The 20,000-nt window shown below is 33.7% G+C and overlaps 1 protein-coding gene across 1 annotated transcript in view; it reads left to right on the top strand.

Annotated features, from left to right (window-relative positions):
* FOXP2 (forkhead box P2) overlaps positions 1-20,000 on the top strand; it is a 274,200-nt gene that overhangs the window by 246,208 nt on the left and 7,992 nt on the right. The window contains exon 17 of the mRNA XM_008571504.1: positions 130-293. Within this exon, the coding sequence (XP_008569726.1) occupies positions 130-293 (164 nt within the window). The remainder of the gene's footprint in view (positions 1-129; positions 294-20,000) is intronic.

The following is a 20,000-nucleotide window of genomic DNA, read 5'->3' as shown; positions in this document are numbered from 1 at the left end:
ATACATTTTATTTAAATGCTTCTCTAATATCTGTATCATGATTTGAACCTGTTAAAAGAAGATGTATGTTATAAAAATTATTTTTAAGGGCATTTTAAAAGTTGTTTTATACCCTCCTCATTTTGCTAGGCTGCCTTGGCAGAGAGCAGTTTACCTTTGCTGAGTAACCCTGGCCTGATCAATAATGCATCTAGTGGCCTTCTGCAGGCCGTGCATGAAGACCTCAATGGTTCCCTGGATCACATTGACAGCAATGGCAACAGCAGTCCGGGCTGCTCACCTCAGCCGCACATGTAAGTGTGGTTAACACACTCCCTATAGAGAAGAACCTATATTCATATGCTTCTAAAATATAGTATTCTTCTGAAGACTTTAATGGTGTATAAGTAAAAACTACAAGTTTAAATGGAGTTAAATTGTACCCCGTTCATAATATGAAAAAAATGTATCAAAATCAGTTTTAACAATCTTTCAGATTATCTCAAATGTTCTGTAATTGTTGTTCCATCAGTCCTCTACAAATTCTTAACAGTACTCATGTTCTCTTGGGCGTAAAGCAGTGTCTAAGAGGAATCTACATCTTATGGATCATTATCACAGTTTGGTTTGTATGGTGCAATAAGAATATTCATGATGGAATAAGTTGTCGTAATTTTTACTACTATTACAGGTCTCTAAACCATTTATGAACTGTAGTCAAGATATTGCCCATTTTTATAAACCGTAAAACGCAAAGTTTAACTGTTACCCACAGTTTACATAGAAGCTAGTAAAGTGTAACTTTTTGCCTGTTTTATAAATCAGTGTAATTACATATTCAACTTTAATTACTGGTGCGTCCTTATTGGCAAGGTTTATATGTTATATTTTATGCAAGACTACGATTCCTATTAATATTTAGCAGCTAACTATATCATTAATTACTCTAAAATCTTTCCCCTACCATCTTTTTAATGGAGCTGAGAGAGTAAAAGTATTAAAAATTGATGTATTGTGGATTTCAGAAATGTATATGACACTTTAAAAAATGCCTGGCCTTATTCAATAGTGTCAAGCATATCAGTTTCTTGTTTACTGAAAAGTGTTGGCTCTGGTAGTACTTAGCATTCTGGGGGAAAAAAATTAGAATCTGAATAATGAAGTATATATACCATTCAGTTGCCAGGATGAGTTGTGACTTTTATCCATATTTCCTAGAGTTAAACATCCTATACTTCTAATTTCAAATTACTGAGGTAAGATTAGACCTTTTCCTCATTTTTCTGTTTTCTTCTTCTATTTTTGCATTAAATATCTAGTCAAACACCTGAAAGAGAAATATGGTCTTTATATGTGCCATTTTCATTTGACCTTTTACAGGATATTATTTTTGTTGACTTTTTAAACATTTTATTCTATTTGACATATTAATGTCTTTAATATCGTGTACCTAATTGCTTTATAGCACTTTTACTCCATCACCTTTGCAAAAAACACACTGTGAACATTAATGTGTTTTATCAAGTTCCAAACCATTACTTTTTCAAAATGGAAAAATTTGTCTTTTGGAAGTGTCTTTAGATGTATTAAATAATACAAAAGAAGTAATAAAACTCGAAGTAGAAAGAACATGAATATATGCTCTTGAGAGTAGCGGTACTCTAAAACAGGGGAAGTGAGCAATCAGACAAAAGTTTTTATATCCCTGCTTTATCCTATCAGCCATGCAGTGGGTAGCTTGAGGCCTTTTACTTTCAGCAGTTCTCCAGAGTATGCTAATGCTCGCTCCCTGTATAAAATGCTAAAACAATAAAACTTTAAAGAGCAAACAAGAGTTAGATCCTGTTTTCCCCCTTTAAAAAAAGACCTATTTCAGAGAAATAAAAGGCATTCATAATAAAAATGTTTAAGCTGTTGGTGCAACTCTCTATGCTCGTGTGTCCTATATAGTGGTTGTTATAAACCATATAAGGAGGATATGTAAAGAAGTATTTCTTAAATGTTGTCCAGTGCTAAGAACATTAAAATAAAAAATTAATGATTTCATAAAATCATTTATTAAACATTATATTTTAGAACTTTAAATAATAATTGGGCTAAATTATGGCATCATTAGTTAGTAGTATTTTTCATTTGGCAATTGCTAGTTCGTATTTTTCATTGTATTATTAATTTAATTAAAGTTTAATCATGAAATATCTCTGAAAAATAATAGTACGTGTGAAATAATATATAAAAATTGTATATTTAATTCTTGATGTACTACTGCCATAGGTTTCCAAAATTAAAATGTTCATAATTAATATATCACCCATTTTGTGCTTATATGAATTAGTTCATGTGGAAAATACTTAACGTTTATTTTCCATAGATAAAAGGAAAGCTTCTCTTGGCTTGTTGGAAATAGATTTCAGAAAAGATAAAAATTAGAGCGAGCCCAAATCTTGTCTTTTCCTAAATTATACAAATCATAATCAAATTTTTAATTATCTTGTAAAATATTGAGTCAACATTCATTCTTTCAAGCTGTTTCTACTGCCATCATTAACTTTTGTATATTAGATGACATATATTGATGGAATGTCACTTCAGTATCCTGTATCTTCATCTTTACAGAGTTTTAAGAAGCTTGTACTTAAAGAATATTAAGCCATTTTGTGTGCATTATGAAGCAAAGAAAAAATATTGATCTAATTCTTAATCAAATTTTGGTTGTGTATAATTGAATCCATTTCAAAATACTGTGGAAATTAAACAGAAGTGAAAAAATTTTTATGAAACATTTAAACAGCATACTCATGTATCCTGAAATGAAATCCTGGTACTTGTGTTGTTGTTTTGGAATGGGGGGTAGTTACGCCAATGCAGTTATAAACAAGAGGCAGTAGGACTAATCGTATAAGTCTTATGTGCTCTGGTGCCAGATTGTCAGGGTTCCAATCCTAGATCCATTAGCACTTAATAGCCAAGTGGAATTGGGCAAGTTTCTTAATATTTCTTTTCTCAGTTTTCTCAGCTATGAGATAAGTAATAGTAATACCTACCTCGTAAGATTCTTGCAAATGAGATGAGTGACTGGAACATCATAATTGCTCTCGTGTCCCTCATGGTGCTGTACATGTAGGTACTGATTCATGTTACCTCCTGTAATGCCTCACTGTTGCTATAAATGAGACTATAAGCAATATAAAAATGTTTTTTGCACTTTGAATTTTAATACATTTTTAGGCACTTTATAAAATTGTAGTTAGTTTCCTTGACAATCCCTTTTCTTCCTCCTGCCTTCTCTTACAATCCATGAAGTAAGCAAGCCCATAAAAGTGAAACGGTATGACACGGGAATTTATTGTAGGGAGGAGACTGCTCAGAGTCAGTGGGCTAAAAAATTTTTGAAATAAGAAAATGTTATCTGAAGTTATAGGCAATGAACAATTTAAATAGAACAATACCAAACCAGATTCAGGAACCCATGAAAAGTACCTGGAAAACATTGAGTATTAGGTTTCACAGGAATGTAGCATATATAAAGGAAAATAGAGTTTAGATTATGTGAAGTGGGACCAGACTGTTGAGTTACTTGAATATTAAGCTATGGTATTTGTTTTAATCAATATGGAGCTTGTTAATGTTGTGAGCTTCAGTTTGACACAGTCAGAGCTGTGCTTTAGGAAGAGTAATCTGAAAGTATACTGAATGAACCGTAACTGAATGAAGCTCATGTATAGTAGGATATTCTGGAATTGGAAGAGACCGGAAGCAGAAGATCAGTTCTTGGAGTACGCAGTGTCTGGCTTAAGTCATGAGAACTGTTGTGAAAAGAAATCCCAGAACAAGACAACCAATTGAAGGCTGGAGACAAAGAGGAAAATTAGGAAAATTCATAGCCACTTTAAAAGCCCACAAGGAGAACTAGAGAGCACAAGAGGCTCAAAGGGAAATGATAAAATCAGCATTTTACTTGTGGAATCCAAGAACCTGAATATCCTTAGATTCCAGGAGGGGAAACCCTGAAACTTTATTTTCGTTTAGTCCTTTTATTCAACTCCATGATAGTAAAATTCTGCATAGCAGGATATGGATGTATACCTGAGGTTGGTAGAGCTGATGTTTTGAAGCATTAGAAGAATGGGATTGATATGGTCTAGTGCATTTTATATATACATGTATACAAATTATTTTTGGAGAACAAGAGATTCCAAATTGTCATTTACATTCTATACTCCATATTTTAATCCTTTCCTTCCATTCCAATTTATACTTTTACAGTGCCTCAAATGAAGGCTTGAGCAAAACCTAGTGCATTTATTTTTCCTCAAACTGTTTGTCTTTCTGCCCTTTCCTTTTTCTGCTTCTCCTCCATTTTTCCTTTACCTAAATTTTACCTTTCCTTACAGGACTTGTGCTATCTCTCCAGGAGGCTTTCCCAAGTAATTTTGCTATCGGGATCTGTACTCTGATCCACGCTTCTAAGAAATTTGTTCCTTATACAATCATTTGGAACTAACACTTATGTGTGCACACGCATGTGTGCATTCACGTGTTCACGCATACATGTGTGCTCACTTTGCATATATCCCTTGCTTAATGGCCAGTCCCTCTAGGACAGAGACTATGTTTTAAACATATTATAGTATATGGAACCCATAACACATTCTGTCATATCAAGTAAACATTCAATAAAAGTATGATACTAATTATGAAGAGTCTAGTTAGAGGTGACGATTAATTAGAAATGGTTTGATGTTGTAAGGTAACACCGACAAGAGTAAAATCTAGGATTCTTGTAGAACCCTGAAGAAGGGAAAACAAGAGATTTTAGGAAGAACAGATAACTCAGTATAACATTCATCTTTTTAGAGATTTTCCTAAATATTGGTATACTTTTTAAGTTTTAATTTTAATTATTTAATTAATATGTATTTTATAACCATCCAAATTTTTGTGAATAGAAAGTGGCAGGCCCATTTACCTCATTCATGATTACCTTCCTAGACTTTGCTAAAATTTATTTATCCTTTTCAAAGTAAATTGAAAAAACATCACTGAAATTCATGTGGTATAAATCAGATGAATGTTCAAGGGGATTTTAGCAAAAAGTTGGGAAGGCTAAAGCCAGGCAGAATTGTATTGATTCTCCATAACATTCTGAAACTTGTTTGGCTCTTTCCAATGAACTATTTCTTGATTCAAAGTAAGAACTTGATATTTTTTTAATCTTTATTTTCTGTTGCTGTTCAAAGAGTTCTAGAACCATCCATGGTATGCAAAAATGTAAAAGATACTTCTTTTAAGAATCTAAGCCAAGTGTCATCATAATTTACGATATTCTTCCCTGATGTACCAATAGTGCCAAAACTCCCTGGCTTTTCATAGTTGTATAGATTATGTATAAAAATTACTTTAGCTTTCTGTTTTATACAGACATTTACCTCTAAAAAAATCTACTTAGAAAGTTAGAATTAATGCTGTATTTAGGTGGAAACAATTTAAACTTACTTTTTTCTCCCATGCGTTAGACTAAAATGAATGAAAACAGAAGAAAACATTTGGACTAGACCTGAAAGGTGAACTCTTACTGATAGAATCAATCCATTTCTTGTCTGCTTCCCAATCTGAGGCAAAAAGAGGAATTTAATGATGTACCCACCACGTTTAGTTTGACTCAGGTTCTTTTTTATTAAACAATTGTTTCTCCTCATTCTCAATAAGTTGGCTTAGATTTGCCTTTTTTTCCCTCTTGTAAAATATTAAATTAGATTCTTATTTTTATATTTTCAAATTTTGTTTCTAGAGATCAAACTGAATGTTCTTCCCAAGATGGTTTGGTATCAAGGGCTTTATGCAGAAAGCCTTCCTGTTGGCGTGTTCTTCTCCTTCCTGATTATTAGTCTCCTACTATTGAGTTTTCAGATCATTTCTTACATGTCATTCCTGAACCCTCTTAGCCTCTATGTCATTTCAAAGTAATGCTTGCTAAATATTCTATTTCAGTTGCAGGCAATTGTTATTTTCCCCTTCTTATTAAAGCAAATATTTAAAGTCTGAATGTTAATGATCTTCTATATAGAATGTTAATATGTATATTGCATATAACACTAGAAAGCAAATTTGTTGTGTCATTAGAAGCCAAAGCTTTAGGTAAGAAAATGAAAGGCTGAGATATCATATAAAAGGAATAGTGTAGTGTTATTTCAGGATTGCATTAGGGAACCTGTAAATCTTTTTGATTAACATGTTGAACACAGATTCTACGTGGGCCAGAACTTTCTACACATTACAAGTCCCAGTCATCTTTACAACACCCTCTGCTTCTTGAAAATCTCAGTTGTTAAATCATTCCAATATTACACCTCAGCCCCTCCTGTTGATAATATTTTGCCCCTAAAGACAGCTAAAATGGACTTTCAGACCACTGCTATGTAAAACAGTATCAAAAAATCTAAACTGAATTGTCATAAAACATAATGAAAATATTCAAGTACATAGTATTACCTTTCTTTCTTCTATTCTCCTCGGCTGCCTTAAAATTTAAATTGCTATTTGTAGGCACAAGTAGAATTTGCAGATCCTACACCTTTGGTTGGTGATATTTTATATAAAATCCCTACAGATCTTAGATCTCTCTATGGACAAAAGCATTTGAAATTGGAGTAGCTCTGTATTTCAGAGGAAAGCAGTTGAAAGTGACTGACAATTGAGCAAGTGAAATGCTCTCTGTCATTGTTTTCATTCCTGTTAAGCCTGTACTATTTTTTGCTAATGTTTTGGATTCTTATGTTGCATTATGAAGCTCTAAACATAAAAGCTTTATTTGCTTCACATATGTTGTCACAGATTTTCTAATTAACAATTTTTCAGTCACCTTTAATTTTTTTTTCCTAACATTTCTGGGCCTCTTATAATTTTTGTTCTGATTTAATTCCATTTTTCTTTAATCTCTAAACTTTTTCATTAACTTTGCTAGTTAGCTTTGAGATCTCTTTCCAAAGTGATTGTACAGAACTTATGATTATGCCAGCTCTTTATCATCTCATATTTTTTTAAAAATGCTACAAGTGTGGATCAGTAGCTGCTGTTCTTTTCTACATTATTCCAGTCCCCATATGTGGCACTTACAACTCATCCTAGATCCTCTTAATAAAAAGATCCTCCCAGAGACACAGTGCCTTCAGCTAAAAAGTGTTGTATCCCCACTGTGTCAATTGTGGAAGTTTGTGGGTGCCTATAGGGTTTTGAAGGATTTTTATAGAACTATACAGATGATATCTGACATCTGTGGTGTGAATTCCCACAATTTAGGCAAAGTGTGTCAGAAAACTTTTAGCTGACAGTATTGTAGCTTTTTACTTCTGTTTTTCATTTAAAGATATTTTGTTAGAAGACACATATTCATTTGCACTAACATTGGTTGAACTTTAAAAATTTCCTTTCCAAAAGGGTCAAAAAGTCATTGACTTGTTATTAAAAAATGAATATTGCTTCAGTATTGATTTTTTTCTTATTTCTAGTAACAGGAAAAAATGAAGATTTCACATAGACTGATGGTGTTTTAATTTCCACTTTTAACACAGGGCTTGGGAAGTGGACATAAATTTATATGATTTATATAAGCAACAGATATCAAAAGTTTAGCATTACTAGTGGAAACTAACGTTTTTTAGTTTACTCAAGGTTATCAAAAAAGGCAAGAAGACAACTAATTATTGGGCATACGATGTTATCTTACTGTCGATTAATTTACATTTGCAACATGAAATCTAAGGTCCCTTTTGTTAATTAGCAAGTCAGAGAAGGACATAATTTACTGGATTTAGAACAAAAGTTACATATAGTTTTTACTCCCTATTTCTTTCTCATTTACAACTAACAGCATAACTAAGCATAGACAGGACAAAACTGGAGTTTGAGTAAGTCCTATGGTTTAATTTGAGCAAATTAATAGTCACAGCAGTACAGTCAGTCTCAGAGATTAGATAGACCTGTGACATGAGTCATATGTAATCCAGGTGGAAAGAAGTCCCTATAAGGACATCCTAAGAAACAGCTTCACTAAGAGCCAGTAATGGATGGATGACATCACATCAGGGCAGTTTGGTAATGGGAAATAGATAATAGTCCCGAAAATTGGATGAGCCACAGCCATAGGGCCCAACTATAAGACTTCGAGGTCAAGATCTTCAAGGAGCCAAAACCCAAGTTATCAAACAGGGACTTAGAGAGAATCTGGGATGTACACCCCATATAATCATATTACCCATCCCATCTCTGACTGAAACTTGGTCCAAGGAATCAGGCAAAAACAACTTCTGGATGAATGGTTCAAAGGAGAGTTGGAGCCGCCACAAGGCTCACTTAATGGCAAAGTATCAAGATGTGATTTAAACTTTCTTTTATTTCTCTGGACAGCAGATTAGAAATATAAGGGTCCTTAGATCCATAGCTGAATATTATTGATAGTTTCCATTTATGAGACACAAAATAGAATGGTACCAATTGTATCTCAGTGGATAACTAATTGATTCTGAGATTGGGCACAATATATTTGTACTCATCAGTGATCAAAGTAATTACATCTATATTTCCATTTTGTTACAGCTGTTTTGGTCACATCTATTTTATAAATTCAAATAGAGTGCTAAATCTTAAAGAATTTTGTTGTGTGTTTTTAATCAGCACTATAGCAAACTATCTGAAATCACCTGGAATTGAGCTTCTAAATCATGTAAAATTCAGTTTGTCTAAGCAATGTTACATAAATTTGAATAAAGTCCAATATAATGTTGAAGGTAAGGGCAGGAAATCTTACAGAACTTTTATTCTACATATACGTATTAGTCCATTTTGTGTTGCTGTAACAGAATACCTGAGACTGGGTAACTTATAAAGAACAGAAGTTTATTTGGCTTTTGATTCTCAGACAGCTGCATCTGGCACAGGCCTCCGGCTGCTTCTACTCATGGCAGAAAATGGCAGGCAGCCGGCGGGTACAGGGTACAAGCAGATCACATGGCAAGAGGAAGCAAGGGGGGGGGAGGTGCCAGGGTCTTTTAAACAACCAGCTCTTACAGGAACTAATAGAGGGAGAACTCACTCACTACCACAACCCCCAGGGAGAGAATTAATTCATTCATGAGGGATCCTTCCCTGTGATTCAAACAGCTCCCAACACTGCAACACTGAGGATCAGATTTCCACATGAGTTTTGGGAGGACAATATACCCAAACTCCATCATTCTGATATATGCATGTAATTCATAAAATTATGTTTCATTAACCTCAACACACTTTTTTGTTATTTCTTTTATAACTTATATTGACTTTAAATGAAACTTGGAACCGTACCTCGGGGTCGGATCTATTAAGATGTAGGATAGAATTATAAACTGCATCATTAAGAATGGAAATATGTCTTAGAAGGGAAAGTTTTATTACAATTATCTGAAAATAATATTACTTTATGATCAAGCACCATTTAAATGGCTACATTTTTAGAAAATACAATAAGGGGTGTTAGGATTTATTAAATATATTAGGGCTAGGGTTATATCTTGGCTTTAAGATGAAAATTAAAATTTATTTGGGTGTTTATCATTAGCCAGGGAGAAAAGGTGTGGGAAATTTAATAGGGCATTTTCTACTTATACCCTGGATGAAGCAAACTATAAAAGGTATATATGGAATGCAGAATCATTTGTTCACTCCAGTTTTTGAATCCTCTTTTCATATTTTACATCTCTGTGGGAAGAAATATTTTCCTTTTCATTCAGGTAAAAAGGAGACTTTTATTTCTGTAGAAATGGAATGGTGGTTCTGAAAACTCCTAGTGGCAGCAGCTATGTGCAAATATTCAAATCAAAACAAAGATCAATTAATTCAACGTGAGAAACTGTGTCAAATGTTATTTTGGTTAATGGACACAAAGAATGCTTACATTTTGTAGTGATGAATATGTTAATTATCCTGATGTGATCATCTCATATCGTACACAGGTATTGATATTCAGCTTTGTACCCTACAGATATGTATAATCAATTATGTTTCAATAAATTTTTAAAGTGTTATTTTTTCTACAAAAGAGAAAACGATCTTGAAGGTTAAGAAATTGGGAAAAAGTTGAACCACGCTAGTAAAGGTCTGTTTGATAATTTCTTAGATGGAGAAATAAGAACTAGTTTTTCACTCCTAGTTGTTTTGAATTATATATTCTTTTTATTCACCCCTGGAAATTAGAGAATTAAATATTTTTCCAAAGTATGCATAAATTTAGAATATGAAATCTAAATTTTGGTGAAAAAATTTTGGATTATTATTTCAAAATAATAAAATCTAAGTAGAATGATATATAAATTTATGACTGTATAAATAACTGTATTTAATTACTCACATTAGCCTAAGATCAGCTTTTATTTTAAAAACTCCTAAGAAAATGGTTTCTTTGAAGAATGAACTTTTCTATTAAAAACTTTTTCACTTATTAGCTTATTTCTGTGATATGTTAAATAAATTTAAATACTTCCTAAACAGGGAAACAAAATATTACTCTTAAGAGTTACATAGGTTTGAGAAACATAAATTGTTTCGCATTTCAACCTGACTTTATACAAATAGAGATCATTAAACTTACAATTTTTATGAATCTGCCATCGAATTTTAAATATAATTATATCATTTCCTTTTATATATATTAGAAGGAAATGAGTTAAGTTTAATTTCCACTACCTCCATTTTTCATATACTTACTAAATGAGAATCAATTATTTTACCAGTTTTCATTTGAAACTTTGTCTTTGAAAAAAATATGATTTTTTTTTTCATTTTTTATTTCACATGATTACATCTTCCAAGATATGAGTCAATAGAAGTTAGCTACTCAAAAATAACAAAAACAAAAATTAAGCCTCATGAAACTAAATCATTCTTTTTTTGTGTGGTGGCTGGCCGATACGGGGATCTGAACCTTTGACGTTGGTATTATATCACCATGCTTTAATCAACTAAGCAAAATAGCCAGCCCAGATCTTTCTATCTTAAATAACTCTGTGCTTATATTTTGAAATTCACTTTATATCTTCAAAACAACATTTAGGTAGTAAGCATGAGGGTTTTGCCATTGGAACTAACTGAATGAAAGATTACTCAAACACATATGAAATTTGATAAAGTGCTAATAATACAGGAAGGCTGTCATCATTCATTCAACAGCCTTGTGTGAAGTAATAAATAAAGATTGCAGAGAGTTGGGCTGGCCCGGTGGCGCACTGGAGAGTGCGCCGTCTGGGAGCGCGGCAGCGCTCCTGCCGAGGGTTCGGATCCCATGTGGATACTGGTTCCCGCTCACTGGTTGAGCGCGGTGCGGGCGCAACACCGAGGGTTGTTATCCCATTGCCGGTCCCCGGTGCGGGCGCGACACCGAGGGTTGAGATCCCGTTACTGGTCAGTAAAAAAGATAAAAAGGAAAAAAAAAAAAAAAGATTGCAGAGAGTTAAAAGAAAATCCCATCTTGTTCCAGCATTTCCTTTTAACTAGAAAGTTTTTTAAGTTATTTCGTGAAATAGTCAAAACCTATGCAAATTAATGGAAAGTATATGCCTATAGCAATACTTAGTCTATTTTGATATTTTTAAATATTATTGATGAGCAGTTAAGACATAACAGTAAATAGGAGACAGAGAATTTATTTATATGACTATAAACATTTTCTATTGGAGTTAATCCATTTATCCCATGTAAGTTAAAGGTATCCAAACTAAATTAAGTAGAAGTAAGTATCAAGACACTTTAAAATCAAGGACTTGAACAAGTCTATACTGAGTGAGAAACAGATTAATGGTTTAAAGCTACATGCATTTCAATACATTTATTTAATATGTTTCTCAAAGGACTGTATGTATAAGTTCATTTTACTGGATAAAGATGGCTATATTGGGTCAAATAAAATCAGTTTCCATAGTAAAATTGAAGCATCAGAGCCCTAACACTGTTTCTGAGGATGGCTTTTTCAGTATTATCTTGAGAGTAACATTTTTAATAGTAATGATCCATGCTTACTGATAGAAGTATGTCATATCCTTCGGGTGTGCTAGTGTAAGGGAAAAGGTTAAAAATTGTTTTTATAGGATTTTTAAAAGATGTATTATATCTCTTTGTAAAAGGTGTTTATTACTCTTGAAATAGGTACACTATGTTAAATGTACTGAAAATATTCTCAAATAACTAGGATTATGTAAGAAGACAAGGGATAAGGGAATCACCTGTAATGAGTAAACCACATAAAAACAATTTGAATCTAGTCGAACATTTAATCTTGACTTGTAAATATTTAATAGAATTTACTTTGCCTGAAATTGCCCATATTGTAGATATGAGCTATAAACTATAACTTTTTCTGAACAGCATTTGTTGACATCTGTCATAAAATCTAGGACTTAAATTTTTATCATTAGCTTCATGGTTGTAAATATTACATTTCTAAAAGGGTCTGATCCAATTTACATTGTGCTCCTGAGTCTCTCATAAGTGATGACAATATATAAATAGTTTGTTATGTTTGATAATATCTAAATAAGCAAAGATGAGAAAACACTGTTGTAATTCTATAGTGTAATGTCTTTTGAGTTAAATATGTTTTGAACATCTCAGTTTGAGAACCTTCTTCATAGTACTTTCTTATTCTAAAAAAAAAACAGGAACAGTTTTAGAACCATTTACTTAGTCTTGAATAAAAAATGAATACAATTTACATTCCTCTAGGGAGTATACAGTGTGACCACACTCTAAAAAGATAAACTTTCCCATTATAATTTGACTGTTTGCTTTAGGGTGTAGGCAAACATTAACATTTGTTCTGCCTTTCATTGGTGCCTTAGGTACTTATAAATTTCACAACAAAAGAAGCAACACATTTCTTTAGGCAACAAATCAGTCTATTAATGTAGCTAGTCCTCTGTGTTTTTGGTATATACCATTACTCAGGGAGGCTGTAAAACTGAGAGGTGAGAGTATAAGAATCAACTGCTACTTTGCGGTTCCTTCAAGTAGAGACTTGACAGGTGGAATGATCCAGAGATAAGTTTCATTCATTTAAGGTGAATAAGCATTTATTGAGCACCTGTTATGTGCAACATACTCTGCTAGAAACTGTAGCAGATGATCTGTATCTACAGAGGTGAAACTCTAATAGATGGATAATAAAGGGATAAGTACATAGCTAATGATAGAGATCAGGTGAAGGGATGAAGAGAGTTGTAAACAAATTGTGAAGTCAAAGGTACAAGCATGCTTATCACACAGGGAATCAGAAAAGACTTCATAGGGCCGGCCCGGTGGCGCACTGCTACAGTGCGCCGCTTGTGAAGCGCCGCGGCGCTCCCGCCGAGGGTTCGGATCCCACATACAGACCGGCCGCTCACTGGCTGAGCGAGGAGCGGGGGCAATGCCGAGGGTTGCGATCCCGTTGCCAGTCCCGGTCCGGTACGGGCGCGACACTGAGGGTTGCGATCCGTTGCCGGTCACGAAAAAAAAAAAAAAAAGACAAAAAAAAAAAAAAAGAAAAGACTTCATGAAGGATATAGCTTTGAGTTAGATTGAACTTTGTGAAGTTATTGATATTTGACTATTTTTTTGCCAGCAAAAATAGCAATCTTAAATGTTTCAACCCATTATTAGGCAGAGATGAGGAGAGAAAAGATAGTTGCAAAGGATATGAGCATATGAGCAAAGATGACCAAAATACGGATCTTAGTCAGAGAACAGATAATAGCTCCTCTACCTTAGCATGGGCAATGTGCCTAGAGGGAAATACCACAGCATGAGATTGGATGGAAGTTTGGGAGCCATATCTTAGAGTTTGTTAATCCCTGAGCTGATGATTATGTTGGGGGGCATTTTAAAAATTTCACCAATTATTTGGAGAAATAAGCAAGACTCTGAAGGGTATATGTTACCTACTTTTTAAAAGACTTGCCTCTTTTCTGTTTTGCTACTCCTCTCTGCTACTTTCTTCGCTTGAGAAAGTAGCAATGCTTCACCTCTTTCCCCTCAATATTAAGTTTTAAAAATGACATAAGAACAAAGGCTGAAACTTAAAAATAAATACAATTTCCAGAGACCAAGTGTCAACGTTGTTGTGGCCATTGCTCTACTAGGGTCTTCATCACAAAGAGGAGCGTGGTAAAATTTTTCAGTTTGCCATCTGCATTTTCTAATATCCAAGCTTTCTGAGATCTGCTTCCCCTCCTTCTCAAGCAATTAAAACAACAGGTGTGAAGATTTATCAAAACTGCATGAAAGTTATGAAACTTTATGAAATGTTTTAACTTTCATTATTTTTGACATAGATTTAGGCCCTCCTATTATTTTGATAGAGTAGAAAAAGGAAATATTTCACATACATATGTATACAAGAACAATGAATGCAAAACCTTTTCCTTCACAACCTGTAGCCTAAATTTTTCACTTCTCACCATTTCTAATCCTACCCTCTTAGTCCTAACCATCGTACCCTTTAGTAAGTTCCTCACTGGTCACCCCATCTCCAATGTCCTACACTCGGTCTACACTTTGCAAATTTAATCTTCCTTAAACTCTTCTATCTTTTTATTCTCCCACTCAAAAACCATCAATAGCCCTTCGGCCAGCAGAGAATAAATTTAAACCTCATAAAATGCAATTCAAGGCTCTTTACCATCTGACCTTGTTCTGCTTTTCTAACATATTTTTTTTATTAGCAGCCCTCCTTCCCATGTTCTCTATGTACTCTCAGTGTTCCCATAACACATCTAGATTCTCCATTTTTTCCATTTCCACTCAGAATGTCCTTTCCCTCATCTCTTTATGATGAAAATTTTCAAATATTTCAAAACCTCCCTTCATAGAGCAGCCACTGATTCCATTGTCAGAACTGATCTCCCCTTTCATAATGCTTTGTCTGCTGTGGCATCAGTCACATTCTGCCTTGTATCCCAGGTACTTGTGGGCATGTCTTCCTTCCTCTATTAGACTGAAAACTGTATGAGAATAGGAACCATTGTCCATATTAGTTTAGGAACCATTAGCCCAGTAGTTTATCATAACGGTTATTGAATGGGTTTTTTTTTTCTACCTCTAACAAGAAGTAACTCTTATCCTTCTAGAAGTACTTCCATTTCAGTTACTGACTTTGCATCTCTGTCAGGGAATAATAACAGACTTATCATCACTAAATACTTCTTTCCTTCCAATTACCTGAAAAAGCCCTAAATATCTGTATAATTCTTCCAAGTATAAGTTATATCAAATTAGGAAGTGGCTATGCCTTCTTTAAGCAAGAAACTTAAATCACTGCTTTTTTGTAGTAAATAGTAGGTAGTGGACTAAAAAGGAGTAGTTGACTTACAAGTCTTCTATTTCATGGATAGAACAATTTTGAAAGCATTTGCAATGAATTTCTGGTTTCTAGTCTTCAGGGATATGCATTATTTACCAAATGGATAATTTGCTTTAAAATCAAAGATGAAGCTACTTCAATGTGCACTTAAAGGAACGTGACATGTTTTACCAGGTTTAGAACTACTACTAAAGTGATTACCAAGGCAAACATGTTTACCTCCTATCTGTGCCTTTCTATGCCAAAGGTTTGTATTCTTAAGTCGGTAATAATACAGATATCTGGCATATCTTAGGTGCCCAATAAATAAATGAATGGCTGGGAAGATCATCTAATTCAGACTCCTGCCTTAAGTTGTGCTAAAAATAAGTCTACTTATTTATTCAAGATCTCGTAAATGAGACAATAAAAAAAAACAACACTGACCTAATTAGTTTTTTTCTTTCTTTTTGTTTCTAAGTTTTTTAAAAAAACTATGTTCTTGATGTTTCAAATGTTATCAACTGTTTTATTCCTGGCAACAATTAATTCTATTTGTTTGAATTTAGTTTCTACTTTCTTTTTTATTAAGGGGTCTAGTAAAGATTGGTATTTAATCTGTAAGACACCTCAAATCCTACAGCTGAAGGAAGCAGTGCATAAATTTCAAATCAGATAGGTAAAAATGTCATGATGGATGTCCAGAGCATCTACAATAGATCTTCTAATCCAGAAAGGATTTTGTCGCCAGGCTAGTTAAGAATTTCTCTCTTACGTCCATCTGAACTTGGCCTTACTTTACTGTCTTTAATGAATTCCATTAGAAATACATATGTATTCTAATGCTGTTATAGCATTGGGATTCTCCTTAGAGGCAAATAAACTCTCCCAATTGTTAACTCCTTCTGTACCACTTAATTGCTGCTTCTCTTAGGACACTTACAGCTGACAATCGTACAGTTTTTTGACTATGTATTACTCCCGTACTAGAATGCAAGTTCATTGATAGATGTTACAAGCCCCACACTTCCTTATATAGAGAAGATACTCTATAAATTTTTGTTAAATTAATGATTGGCAATAGGAGATAATAGTACTATGTTATCTGCTTTTTCTGTCAAAGTAAGATAGATGCTTTTTACATCATTACAGATACAGACTCAATCCACAATATAAAGGAATTCCTGGCAGACAGACTTATTTTCTATCAGGCTTATATATATTGCTATGTCTCTTAAAATTTTCATTTTTAGTCGATTTGAATTAATCTATTCAAGATTTCTCTAGCTGAATATGTATTATCAGAACATCACAAGCCCCAATGTGCAGGCCTGCACCATTCATTGCCTGTATGTTAATGATTTAATGACAAGCTAATGATGAGTCCTGTGCTGGATGACTCAGGAGATAAAGGTAGGTGCTCTATATACAGAGCATTTCAATGGTGCTCCTTCTACTTTGAAATTTACTTTTCTCTGTTGATCTAATAATGATCTGAGACATACCTGAGCTTTTGACTTGGTATTTTAGTGATCAGGGATGTGTTGATAAATAATTTTTTGGAATAAGTACAGTAATATGCTGTGTTATTTTGTTCCTTTTATTTTATTAAATATACTTTTAAAGAAATGTAGCTAGTCATGATTGCTAGTCATTACTTTAATAATGCTAATGCCTGCCATCTGATAAGTGGAGCACATACATCTTTGTTTTATGACTATTTTTGGGGAGGCTGGCTGGGATGGGGATTCAAACCCTTTACCTTGGTGTTATAACACCATGCTGTAAACAACTGTATGATCTTTCTGATAAAGTAATAAAAATCTCCCTTTGGGGAGAGGGACTAAAATATTTTTAGAACTAATTCTTCTCATACAATGTTTAAAAATTAATTTATGTATTTATACCATACCTTCTTCCAAAAAAGATGTAAAGTTGTAATTATATATCATGACTGTATCTAATATTTATCAGTCACTAATAACCCAGACACTCCTTCAAGTGTTTATATATATATAAATCATCAACCCTCATAACAACAATACAAGGTAGGCATTTATGCCCTTGCTCTATGGATAAAGAAACAGAGATATAGAGAGGTTAAATAGCTTCCCCAAGGTCATATAGATAACTAGGCTTCAAACCCAAGCATTTTATCCTCAAAGCCCACTATATTCTTAAACACTGTATTCTTAACCGCTTAACTACTGCTGCATGACTAAAGATTATAAATGAGGTGCCTAAACTATTCAGTATTTCTTTCCGCTACACTTACAAATTAATCAAAATACTAAACACATAAAATTTATTGTGCTAAATTACACCCTTGTAATTAAAAACTTTTAAATAATTCCACCTGAGAAGAGGATTTGTAGTGAAGAATTGGTGAGCACAGAAGAGAGAGGGAGTTTCTTTAAAGGGATTCTTTTATTTTATTTAAATTGTCAGGGATGCTTCAATGGTAGAGTGGAGCATTTTTCCTAGAAGAAAACCTAATTGTCCTATCGTGGTGTAATATGTGGTACCTTGAGGAATTTGGAAAAAATGAACTCTACAGAAATATCCACTTTTTCTTTCAGAAATAAATTAAATGGCACTCATATCATGTAATGGGGGCAAGAAGAGAAAGATATTGCTAATGGCCACAAGAAGGGACTAATTTCCTATTCATCCTGCACCCCACAAAAGGCATGTGGTTTCATTGTGTTCCATTTCATTTGAATTGGCAGACGACATGACAAGTGAAAACATGGAGCACTTTGAGTTCCAAAAATGAGAAACCTAATATAAATAGAGATCATCATAATAGAAATTTTATTTTTATTAAAAAGGATTCTGCCAATCTACAGGCATAGGTGATACAACTTTCAAGCAATTTTATTCCCTGGGGTGCTTAAACTTCTCTTACTACTTTTTATTTTTTTCTTAAACATTGTATTGGTGGCAGCTGGATCGTTAAAAAATTAAGCATTAACAATTATTGATTTTGATTTGTTTTATTTTAGTAACCTAGCAGTTGAACACTGAAGCCATAAGGGAAAAAATTTATTTACATCTTTCCCAGCTCTCATATGATACCAGGAGTGATACCAGGAATATTTAATTCCAGAGAGAAATTTTCTCATTAGGATTAGTGAAAATGGAAATCTTAATGACTTCAGGACACGTAATTTATGCAGCCAACATGTATTTACTGGGTGCTTATAAGGTGTAGGGTCTCCTCATCTGTGAAGTTCGCAGTCTAGTTGGCAAGCCAAGGTACAGCAACCACTAGAAAGAGCGAAGTTGACTGTGCTTATGATTCTAAGGCGACATGGGATGGCAGGAATAACAAGGTTCTAAGAAACATTCTAGAGGCCAGTCTGTGGACTAGTTCTGGCTGTGCCTCTACTCAAACACTTGATCAATCATTTGTATTCTGATCTGTAAAATGAATACATTAAATAAGAGCGTCTATAGTGTCAAAGTCTTTAGGGAGCAGACACACTGAGTTGGTCCTTAAAGGGTAGACAGGATGTGACTAGGTAGCATGCAGGGTAGGAGAGCATTTCAGGTTCTGTGTACACATGGAGAGTAAAAGGGGGAAGCACAGACTGAGTCAGCATGAAAAACGGCTTGTTGTGGGAACTGAGCATGACGTTTTGAGGATGATATTTTGAGTCTGGAATGGAAGTTATTATTTAGAACTACTGTTGTACGTAGATAGGTTGATTCTAGATCATAGGATATTGAAAATGGCAGAAGAGTTTTGGCTTAATCCTGTCTCAAATCCCCATGTCTCAGTTCAGACATATTTTTGTAGAGGGCAGTGACATAATGAAATACAGTTCTCACATATTAAAATTTTCTGAGACTGGGCTGCAATGGAACATACCTTTATGGTATCCTTTAAGTTTTTCTTTCTCTATGTTCTTGTATTTTAATAATACATGTTTTTTCTCATTCCTCTTTATCAAGATCTTGAGACTTTTACACAAGTTTTTTTTATTTAAAACTCAAACCAGAAAGATAAACCCAAATGAACCAGATAGATGTGATATTTCAATACTCCAGCTGAGGCAACAGTGGAAATGGAGCAGGGGATTAGGAAACAGAGTAGGGGGACCTGCCAGGACTTCTCAGAGTCCTCAGTATTAACACATTACACAAGAAGTCAAGTCTTTAGCTAAAATTATAGGATGCCCAAAATAATGTTAATTGACTTGAGGGCAATCCCCTAGGACAGTGCTAGACATCTATGTACATATCTTGGCAATTATTCAATATCTATTTAGAAATATTCAGCTATTTAAGCTTGAAAGTTTTGAATATTCACAGGTCATTTATGAGACCTAATTAGGAAAAGGTGCTATTATATTAACCTTAGGAGTTTATTCTATTTCCAGTACTTAGAGTTTAGCATTCACTAAAATGTTTTGAATCCCAGATTGAACCTGGAAAATCTAAAATTGTAAATTCAACCTACAACTATTATTAAGTCAAAATGTCATTTTTTATAAAAGTCATTAAATGAATATGAACTTTCACAAGTAATCTCATTAGAAGATTTCATTTGTATATTTTAGAGACTACTTTGGGAATATTAACATTAGATTTAATAAATGTTTAAAATTCTGGACAGTCTACATGATACTGTAATAACTAGTTAGTTCATCAGTCATTTTACTCAAACTGTTGC

This window comes from Galeopterus variegatus, unplaced genomic scaffold (assembly GCF_000696425.1).
Source record: "Galeopterus variegatus unplaced genomic scaffold, G_variegatus-3.0.2 Scaffold41, whole genome shotgun sequence".
Taxonomy (NCBI): domain Eukaryota; kingdom Metazoa; phylum Chordata; class Mammalia; order Dermoptera; family Cynocephalidae; genus Galeopterus; species Galeopterus variegatus.
This window is presented reverse-complemented; position numbering and strand designations above follow the sequence as displayed.